This window comes from Hyaena hyaena, unplaced genomic scaffold (genome assembly GCF_003009895.1).
Source record: "Hyaena hyaena isolate Hyena2069 unplaced genomic scaffold, ASM300989v1 scaffold_1351, whole genome shotgun sequence".
Lineage (NCBI taxonomy): Eukaryota > Metazoa > Chordata > Mammalia > Carnivora > Hyaenidae > Hyaena > Hyaena hyaena.
Window position 1 is genome coordinate 240,675 of NW_024081979.1, and position 11,066 is coordinate 251,740.

The 11,066-nt window shown below is 46.4% G+C and overlaps 1 protein-coding gene across 8 annotated transcripts in view; it reads right to left on the minus strand.

Annotated features, from left to right (window-relative positions):
• Positions 1-6,509, minus strand: part of LUC7L (LUC7 like) — a 39,073-nt gene extending 32,564 nt beyond the window's left edge. For 2 of the 8 annotated variants that reach the window (XM_039223420.1, XM_039223422.1), the window contains exons 1-3: positions 6,309-6,484; positions 5,329-5,399; positions 4,260-4,354 (exon numbers count right to left, since the gene is read on the minus strand). Coding sequence is in view for 4 of the 8 variants with exons in the window: in XM_039223412.1 (XP_039079343.1) it covers positions 4,260-4,354; positions 6,309-6,369 (156 nt within the window). In the remaining 4 variants the exon portion in view is untranslated. Of the gene's footprint in view, positions 1-4,259; positions 5,070-5,328; positions 5,400-5,702; positions 6,260-6,308 lie in introns of those variants that run through there. The other 6 variants (XM_039223414.1, XM_039223421.1, XM_039223412.1 and 3 more) reach the window with 6 other exon arrangements.
• Between the last annotated feature and the right edge of the window lie 4,557 nt (positions 6,510-11,066).

Genomic DNA, 11,066 nt, shown 5'->3' on the forward strand with positions numbered 1-11,066 from the left:
GTTTTCTTTTTTGTTGTTGTTAGCTTTTATTTATTTTTGAGACAAAGAGAGACAGAGCATGAACAGGGCAGCAGCAGAGAGAGAGGGAGACAAAGAATCTGAAACAGGCTCCAGGCTCTGAGCTGCCAGCACAGAACCCGATGTGGGGCTCGAACCCACAAACCGCAAGATCATGACCTGAGCCGAAGTCGGACACTTAACCGACTGAGCCACCCAGGCGGCCCCAACTGTTTTGTTTCTTAAATTACAGATAGCAGTGAAACCATACGGTATTCGTCTTTCTCTGACTTATTTTGTTTAACAAATACACTTAAGTTCCATCCAAGTTGTTGCAAGTGGCAAGATCTCATTCTTTTTCATCATCTAATAACATTCCGTTGTATATAAACCACATTTTCTTCATCCATTCATCCACTGATGGACACTTCGGCTCTTTCCATATTTTGGCTATTGCCGATAGTGCTGCTATAAACATTGGGGTGCATGTGGGGGCGCCTGGGTGGCTCAGTCGGTTAAGCATCCGACTTTGGCTCAGGTAAGATCTCACAGTTCGTGGGTTCGAGCCCCACGTCGGGCTCTGTGCTGGCAGCTCAGAGCCTGGAGCCTGCTTCGGATTCTGTGTCTCCCTCTCGCTCTGTCCCTCCTCTTCATGCTCTGTCTTTCTGTCTCAAAAGAAAAATAAACTATTAAAAAAATTAAAACAAAACATCGGGGTGCATGTTCCCCTTCAAATCAGCGTTTTTGTATCCTCTGGATAAATACCTGAGTGGCTCAGTTGGTTTGAGCCTCTGATGTCAGCTCAGATCACAATCTCACAGTTTGTGAGTTTGAGCCCTGCATCAGGTTCTGCATGGACAGTGCAGAGCCTGCTTGGGATTCTCTTTCCCTCTCTCTCTGCCTCTCTCCAACTTTGCTTTCTCTCTCTCAAAAAACTGTCTCAAAAAAACTGTCAGGTAAATTTGGACATTTTGACCCACACAGGAAGAAAAAGTCCACTGCTGTCCTCCTTTGGGTGAGAACGCTCAGGCAGCCCCTGCAATGCACGCAGTGGACAAGGCTGGTGGGTCCTGTGGTTCCTCCGTCTCTACACTCTCAGCTTTGCCCAAGGAGGCAACAAAGTACTGGCTACTGTCCCTGGCAGCTGAACACCAAGCAGAGCTGCAAGGCCACACGATGCCCTTCCAGAAGATTTCAAGTGGCTGTTAAATCCAGCATGTCAGACCTCTTTTACCAAACAAACATGTGTGTTCTCTACCTCCTCATGGTCTCACACTGCTGATAGGGCAGGAACTAAAGGCTCCTTCCAGAATATTTGGAAAACACGTTTTTCCACCGAGACAAGTTATACTACCTTCCCTCCAGCTATCTTACTCTCCCAAACTTAGTAACTAGTACTGTCTTTTCCCATTAAGCCACTTCTTTAAAGTTTATTTATTTTGGGGCATCCGGGTGGCTCACTCAGTTAAACATCCAACTCTTGGTTTTGGCTCAGGTCATAATCTCACGGTTTCAAGGGTTTGAGCCCCGCGTTAGACTCTGCACTGGAGGAAGGAAGCCTTTTGGGATTCTCCTTCTCCATCTACCCCTCCCCCACGTGCACTGTCTCAGTCTCTCTCAAAATAAAGAAACTTAAAACAAAAAATCCAAAAAGAAATAAAACTTCTTTACTTAGAGAGAGAGAGAGAGAGAGAGAGAGAGAAAGTGTGCACACAAGTGGGGGAGAACAGAGAGAGGGAGACAGAGAATCCCAAGCAGGCTCTGTGCTGTCAGCACAGAGCCTGGTGCGGGGCTTCAACTCATGAACCATGAGATCATGACCTGAGCGGAGATCGAGTCAGACGCCTAATTGTCTGAGCCACCCAGGGGTCCCATAACCTTAATAAAATTGTAACATCCATTCCTCCTTGCCTGATGCTTAATGGCAGGAGATGGTTCTGAGCAACAACTTAAGCCTGGAGCAGCCCTTGGAAGACTGAAGGTTATAACCACCTTCCTTTAGCCACTATACTTTTTTTTTTTTAACGTGTTTTTTTTTGGGGGGGGGGCAGAGGGAGGGAGGAAATATAAGCAGAGGAAGGGAAGAGAGACAATCCCAAGTAGGCTTGGGAACTGTGAGATAAAGACGTGAACCGAAGCCAGATGCTTAATGGACTGAGCCACCCAGGCACCCCTAGCCATTATACAGAATCACGTTCATTCCGTTTCAATTTGACACAAAACACAAACTCCTCAGAAGACCCATCATTCAATTCTACCCATTTCCCACTCTGATGTAGCCCATACCAGTGAGCCTCAACCTTTACAACCACCTCCCTCCAATTTTCCAATCCTCATCCTAATAGACCCTCAGCAGGCCCTGACATTGTTGATTTGTATTTTCACAGTAACATGGATTCGCCTGGGTTTTCTCCTCCTTAGTCTGCTTCTTCTTAGACTCCCCTTGGGGAGCTACCCCTGGCCAACCCCACCCAGAAGTGACCCTGCTCACTCCATGCCTTCTCATAACTCATCTGATCCAACAGCCCCTGCCTGCCTCTCCCTCTCCCCACCTCAGACACACCAGCAGATTCCTGCCGTCCCTGAGCTCCACCTTCCACCCAGGGCATTAAAACCCCCAACCATGCTCATGGTCCTTCTCACCATTCAAGTCTCTGCTCCAAAATCCCTGAGAGGCCTTCTTATCACTCTACCCAAAGCAATCCATTAATGGTCTGCCCTCTTCCTCCACTGGACAGGCTCTATCTTACTGGCACCATTTCCCCAGTGCCTGGCACCCAGCTGGCATCCAATAAACATCTGCGGAATTAATCTGTACCTACAATAAACAAGCAAGAGCTTGTAGGAAATGCCCTCATTCTCTTCATTTTTCTCACCAACATTCTGGAACAAAGCTACCCAGGAATCTGACCTCCCCACTCGAAACACTGAAATGCAGAATTCTCATGAACATCCATCCCCCTCTGCTCCTTCTGGCTTCTCTCAACAATTCCAGGTTGTGATGCCTCCCCCACAGGATCTTCCTTCAGCTGAACTCCTTTTAACCAGTGGAAACCATTAATCTACACTGACGGTACCCACAATTTGGAGCAAAAGCTATCTCTACATCAGGTCAAACGACAGGCAAAAAAACCCCTCAGATGACAAACGCATAGGTGTGAAATTCATTTCTTATTTGTTCTCTGAAGAGTCAGCTTGAGAAGACTTAAGACATATGAGTGGTTTTCCGCGGGCTGCAACCCCAACAAGGGTAATAACAAAAGCAACGATCGTTTGATCCTTAAAATGAAAAAACAAAATAAAATAAAACGAGTACAGTTTTTATACTTCATAAGGTGGCTATGCAATCTGAAAATGGTGGTTATCTTTAGCGGACTCCTTTTCTGTAAAGAGCTGAATCACGGTAGATAATTCTCCAGTCCTAAGTCTTTTTTGATCCTATCTGATTTTAAACAAACGCACATTCCATAACACTAGCATTTATTTGTTTGGCTTGTCTCAAGTGAACACAAAGTTTTAGGGGGTCTTTATTCACTGGAGCATATGTTGATTTCTTGAGGGTGGCATAATGCAAACCTAAAACTCATATTCAAACAAAACAAAACAAAATTAAAACTAAATGCTCAGTGTTATACCCAACTGTTTTTTTTTTTTTTTTTTTAAATGTAAAAAAGGTACCTGGGTGGCTCAGTGGGTTAAGTATCCTACTCTTAATTTTGGCTCAGGTCATAATCTCAACGGTTTGTGAGTTCAAGCCCCATGTCAAGCTATTTGCTGACATCACAGAGCCTGCTTGGGATTCTCTCTCTCTCCCTCTTTCTCTCAGCCCCTCCCCCACTTGCTATCTTTCAAAATAAAAAAAATTAAAAAAACACCGAAAAACTTAGGGAAGAAATAAATGTACCTTGTTGTATCAAAAGTCTACCATATGTTTGATCTGAGAACAAACCAACCCAGAATTTTCAAAGTATAGGCTGACCTGAAGCATACTTTTGGGTTTGACCAAATGACACTACTCATAGTACTCAGTTATGAATACCTCCACATAAATGATTCTATGAAAATCTGATAATTTACAGAATGAATTTTATAGCAATAACACACGTCCCATAACATAAAATGCAAACAGTCTATCATTTGAAGGGCAACAGATGATTTTTGCCTCATAAAGAAAAACAGAATTCAACCTGTAAACCCTTCACTGCCTGCACAGCCCTCGTCTGAGTGTTCTATGATGTTCTCCCAAACCCAAATATACCTACCGTTCCAGCCAGGATATCATGGGGGCAGCAGTCCAGCAGGTGACTCTTGCAGACACGGTCATCTGTAAACTTGACCCTCTGTCTGGTTTCGTCTCCTGAAATTCATTTGTGGTTTTAAATAAGACAATATTATCACGTTAAACACAAAAGCATATCTGGTACAACAATTCACCTGGATGATGGGCAGACTACGAAATACAATGCAAAGCTGATCTAGAGATAATTTACAACGGGAGCGGAATACAGATGTTTTTTGATGCTGAATATATCATGAAGAATCACACTTAATGAGATCTGACTCCATCATTGTGCCAAAGAAGTCAAGGAATCTGAAGTAAGAGGCTGAGCACCAAAAGGCCATTAACCCCACATGTACATGTGGGCAATGATACCAAAACCCATGCTAATCAGAGGGCCATGAATCACCACATATGATTTACAGCTGGTAGTTTCTCCACCAACAGAAGCTACATGTTAATCTAATCATTTTGCTATGGACAAATGAATAGGCAGTATTTTGCCCAAAGTCACAAGAAGGAGAAAGCTCTCAAACTCTACCACTGACTGATAAGATAATCTAGACCTAATCTTCCTATCCCCCTTAACCCCCACCCGTAAAAAAGAGTTGGCACCGGGAGTCACTTATAACAAGACAATAGCAAAAAAAAAAAAAAAAAAAGGAACTAGGTTAGTCAATACACACTGTGAGTTCCAACACATACTGTACCCATCTGCATTCTTCAAGACCTCAGCTGTAGAATTTTATGCCCGCTGTTGAAAAGTTTTAAAGGAAAAGTTTTCTTGCCCAACCTGCAGTAAGGAAGTCAGGGGAATGATACATAAAAGTAAAGGCAAAGTGGAATGTGACAAATTTTAAAGCTAATCTGTGTATCCACAGAGCTGTGTAATACTAGAGGAGGAATATATTTTAGGATTTGCAAGCATCCAGGATTAATGTTGTGTCTTTTTATTGAAAATGTTTTCTTTCTAAACTACACTTTTAAAGTTATTTGTGAAAAAAAGCAAACACTTTTTTGTTATAACAGCTTAGAAATTGGTTGTGACTCACGGCTCGATGAACATGAGGCTTTTCTGCAACTCCCTTGCAGATTGATGTAGGCAGGCAAAGATACACTGAACCTTTATAAATAAAATAGAGGGGCCACAATTGTTCAGTTTGTATGAAATAAAAATATGGGAAGCAATTCAAAAGCAACTCAATATACAAAGAAAGCTAAAAAAGCACTATTCCCTTACGAAATAAAGTGCAAAGAATCTGCACAGCCCTGCGAATGTGTCAATGTGAACTTACAACTTCATTACTTCAGTAGAAAAGAAAACACAAACCACAGCAGGTGTACTTTTGCGAGGTGCAACCGCTTTCTCCTGAGACAACCATCAAGATCTTTCAATCCTCCCTGCAGCGATCATTGCACAACCTACCTAACGACTGCCAAGCGCTGGCTAAAGAGAGGCTCTCCGCTGTGACCAGGGGGGAAGGGGGCTGGAAAAGCACGCGGCAGGAACCCACGTTAGAAAAGCTCGATTTACGGCACCCCTTGGTACAGAACAGGAACGGCGGGGGTTTCGAGGCCCATCCGGCTCCCTCGGGTGTACGTGGCCTCCTCCCCGAGGAGCCTCGGAGGAGCTCCACCACCCGGCTGTCAGCGGCCCGGAGCCCACGCTGGCCCCAGCCCTTCGCCAACGCCCCGGTGCGCGGCGCGAGGCCGCGGGAGCGGGGAGGAGTCGCGGCGCGGGACGGGGAGAAAGTCGCAGGACCGCAAATGGGGACGGGGCTGGAGCCCCACCGTCGGCGCGGGCTCCGAGGGAAGAGCCCGCCGGGGACCCACCGCCTGCGAGGGAGGGCCTGGCCGCGGTCGCCTCCAAGGCAAACCGGCTCAGACAAAGGCCCGGCGCCTGCGGTCGGCGCGCGGGGGAGGGAAGGGTGTCCGGCGCAGGCGCAGACGGTCGCGGCCCCCGCCTCAGGCCGCCCGGCGGCCTCGCCTCACTCCTGCCCAGCCCCTCGTCTGGCCGGTCGCCCCGACTCACCGTCCCGGGCCGTGCCCATGAGCTGGTCCAGGAGGGCCCGCATCTGCGCCTGGGCGGACATGATGGCCGGCGAGGGCGGCAGGGATGGCCGCGAAGACTCCTCTCGGAGCACCAGCGGGGGTGGCGGCGGCAGCAGCTGCGGCGGCGACGAAGAACGCTGCTCGCGTCGGCCTCGAGCCCACTTAGCTCCTTCCCGCCGAGAGGGACGCCGGGAGGAAGTGCGTCAGTGCCGGCGTTGAGGCTGTTGGGAAACGTAGTTTCTGAGGGGGGATAGGGAAGGAAACGCCGCCCTGAGAGAGACAGCAGGAGTGGTCCAAGGAAGTCGTGCAGAAGGTGAAGCCAAAAAGTCCCAACCGTCGTTTTATTCTAGGGCCCAAGACCTCTGTGTTCTACTGAGGTTAAACTAAATAAAATAAATATGGACAATACAAAACGAGAAAATAAATCTCAGGTGTTTTCTTGCTGGCGATGAAACCCTTTTACTGCGAGACTCCCTTTTTTCTCTACTGTGAAACGGGGATTCTAATGGTTCCTGCCCTAGGACTTGTGAGAGTTAAATCAAGCCTGGTGTTAATGTTGGATTCTGTGATTACCAGTTTATGGTAGTCCTTCTGTGAGCTCAGTGGGCCATCCACCAAGGCCATTCTAGCTCTAGCCACACCAGAGAAGGCCCATGCGGTACTCTCCCTTGAGTAGAGCAGCCAGCCACGTGAAGGTAAGTTGATTACACTGGATCCTTTTTACTCTGGGCAGACAGTGATTCACCCTTACGGAACTGTCACCTCACACAGATGTGTTTGTTCTTCCTGACAACAGTGCCTCCACACCGGCACACACATCCAACAGCTTGCAGAATCCATGGTCATTGACATGGGATCCTGCACAACACTGCCTCATGCTGCAGGATTCTGGCGCACAGAGTCATGACACCGAGGCTTTTCTTTCCAGGAAGCAAGTTTATTCCTGCGGCACTGCTCAGCTGGGGTCGTACCCAAAGGACGGAGCGGCCCACATCGCATGGAAGAGTTTTTTATGCATTTCCTATTTCTTTGTCTCCCATACATGGTAACACACATAAACATGCATGTCTGATTAAGTTGTCTCAGTTTACAAGGCCATGGGGAATGTAGGCACCTAGGCGCATATCTAGGTGACCTTGAAGTCTTCTCTTTTTCTCTCTCCTTAGGGAGGGGTCCCTACCACACTCACATCAACAGATATGTTTCATGGTAAAGCAGATCAGGTATTTACCTCTGTGTAGCAAGCCACTTAAAAAACTTAATGACATAAAACAGTGATGATTTCTCATTTCTCATCATTCTGTGGAATTCAGGCAGGAATTAGCTAGGCCTGGGCTCTCCTACTCTACGTGGTGTTGGCTGAGTTCACAAAATTGCTGGTATAGAACTGGGCTGAGGTCCAAAGTTTCACTGACATGTCTGGTTCCTCTGCGACGCTCCACATGGCCTCTCTCTGTACAGAGATCACGTCACTCAAAAGTGAACATGTAAAAATTGAAACACTACCTGTGTAAAATGACAATATTAATAATAAATTAGTTTGTGGGATTTAGCAAAAGACTAATGGGGCGCCTGGCTGGCTCAGTCAGTGGAGTATGCAACTTTTGGACTCACAGTTGTGAGTTCAAACCCCTTATCAGTGTAGGGATTACTTAAAAATAAAAACCTGGGGCACACGCATGCATGGTTCAGCCCATTGAGTGTCCAACTCTTGATTTCAGTTCAGGTCAGGATCCGTGGGTCCTGGGATTGAGTCCCATATCAGGCTCTGAGCTGGGTGTGGAGCTTAAGATTCTCTCTTGGGGCTCCTGGGTAGCTCAGGTGGTTAGTCTTCCACCTCTTGATTTTAGCTCATGTCATCATGATCTCACAGTTTGAGTTTAAGCCTCATCTTGGTCTCTGCACTGGCAGGCAGTGTGGAGCCTGCCTGAGATTCTCCCTCTTTCTCTGTCCTTCCTCCACTCACTCACTCTCTGTCTCTCTCAAAATATATAAACTTTAAAAAAAAAAAAGATTCCTGGGCGCCTGGGTGGCTCAGTTGGTTAAGCACCCGACTTCGGCTCAGGTCATGATCTCACTGTTCGTGGATTCTCACTGTCTCCCTCAAAACTAAATAAACGTTTAAACAAGGTTTATTTATTGTTTATCTCTCTCTTTTTGAGAGAGAGAGAGAAAAGAGAGCACAAGTGAGCTAGGGGCAGAGAGAGAGGGAGACAAAGAATCTGAAGCAGGGTCCAGGCTCTGAGCTGTCAGCACAGAGGCCGATGTGGGGCTCGAACCCAAGAACCAGGAGATTTTGACCTGAGCCGAATCTGATGCTTAACAAACTGAGCCACCCAAGGGCCCTGATAAATAAAATATTTAAATAAAGAAATAGAAAAAAGTTTAGAAGACTGAGAAAATATTGAACAGCAGCAGCACATTAGTCAGAAGGATGAGTAATTAAAGAGTTATATGGTCCTAGAGATGCATGATATTGTTTAAATTTAGGGACATCTGGGTGGCTCAGTTGATTAAGCATCTAACTGTTGGTTTCTTTTTTTTCTTTTTTTGATGTTTATTAATTTTTTTAAGAGAGAGTCAGAGCACGAGCAGGGGAGGGACAGAGAGGAAGACACAGAATCAGAAGCAGGCTCCAGGCTCTGAGCTGTCAGCACAGAGCCCATTGCGGGGCTCCAACCCACGAACCGTGAGATCATGACCTGAGCCAAAGTCGGATGCTTAACAGACTGAGCCACCCAGGCGCCCTGAGCATCTGCCTTTTGATTTCAGTTCAGGTCATGATCCCAGGGTTGTGGGACTGAGCCTCAAGTTAAGTCTCAGCTCGGAGCCTGCCTAAGATTCTCTCTCTCTCAAAAAAAAAAAATTCTCTCTCTCCTCTGTCCCTCCCCGTGTGAGCACACACATGCTCTCTCTGTCTCAAATAAAATGAATTAAAAGTAAGATTTATTATTCCTTAAACTCAGTATACATAAAATAAGCTTGGAGTGCCTGGGTGGCTCAGTTAAACATCGTACTCTTGATTTTGGCTCAGGTCAGCATCTCACGGTTCATGTGATGGAGCTGAGTCAGACTCTGAGCCGGTAATGGAAGAGTGTGCTTCAGACTCTCTCTCTCTGCCCCTCCCCTGCATGCACAGTTTCTCTCTCAAAATTAATGAACTTAAAAAAAAAAAAAGTATTCCCTTTAATACTAGGTACAACAATGCCCACAATTGCTTCTATTTCACAGTCAGCTTGGAAGAGAAAGAAAAAGAAATTAGAGACACAAGAATTGAGGAGGAAGAAACAAAATCATCTTTATACAGATGATATGATGTTGATAGAGCCTTCAAAAGAAGCCACCAGAAACTATTAGAAATGAATTTAACATGGTTGCTAGTTAAAAAACAACTCATGGAGGGGCGGCTGGGTGGCTCAGTCAGTGAAGCTCCAACTTTGGCTCAGGCCATGATCTCAGTTTAGGAGTTCGAGCACTGTGTCAGGCTCTGTGCTGACAGCTCAGAGCCTGGAGCCTGCTTTGGATTCTGTGTCTCCCTCTCTCTCTGGCCCTACCCTGCTTATGCACGCACACTCTCTCTCAAATATAAATAAACATTTAAATAAGTAAATACATAAACCAATGTATGGAAATTGTGGGGTCTCCTGATCAGATGGGGCCATCATATGTGAGGCATCCCAACTTGGGGAGGCGGGGTGGTGGCAAAGGTAGTGAAAGAATTCACCCAAGGGGTCCCTGGGTGGCTCTGTAGGTTGAGGGTCTGACTGTTGACTTCAGCTCAGGTCATGATTTCACAGTCATGAGACGGAGCCTCGAGTCGGGCTCCATACTCAGTGTGGAGCCAGTTTGAGATTCTCTCTCTCCCTCTGAACCTCACACATGCCCCTCCTCTCTCTCAAAAAATAAAAAGTTCACCCAAAGCAGAACAAAAGAGATAGAAGTTTATTGAATTTATTGAATACACCACAAGGGAGCAACAGGTGGGACGGCAGAGGAGAGACTGTCCTCAAGGGAGGTGGTGGTGAAGGGCCACAGGCAGAGCGAGGGATTATGGGAATGTGTGGAATTCCCCCTTTTTTGGTAATCTTAGGAACTGTGCCTGCTTGTTATTGGTCAGCTAGGGCCTATGGCTATTTTGAGGTGGGCTGCATTATTAATAAGCCTGTTTGCAATCACCTTGGTGGCGGTCGCTGTGGGCCCTTTTACCTCGATCAGGTTTCCATTGCTCAAGCCTGCTGACTGAAAGCACCCTCTACAGAAATGTATACGCTATTTCCATGTGGCAGCTACGATGAAAAACAGTACTTTTTTAAAGACACCACTTTTTTTTTTTAAGATTTCATTTTTAAGTAATCTCTACATCCAACATGAGGCTTGAACCCAAAACCCTGACATCAGGAGTCGCATGCTCTACTTCCGCCTGAGTGAGCCAGGTGCCCCGAGAGACACCATTTTCAGTCGCGCTGAGAGCCACAAATGCCTAGGAGTAAATCTAACAAAAGATTCAAAAGACTTTTATGCTGGAAATAAAATATCTTGGGCCTAAATCAGGTGGTTAGCCTGTGCCCTCACTTAAAAAGACAGTATCTGGGGGGCGCTCAGGGTGGCTCAGTCGGTTAAGCATTGACTTCGGCTCAGGTCATGATCTCCAAGTTCATGAATCTGAGTCCCACATCGGGCCCTCTGCAGTCAGTGTGGAGCCTGCTTTGGATCCTGTCCCATCTCTCTCTCAAAAATA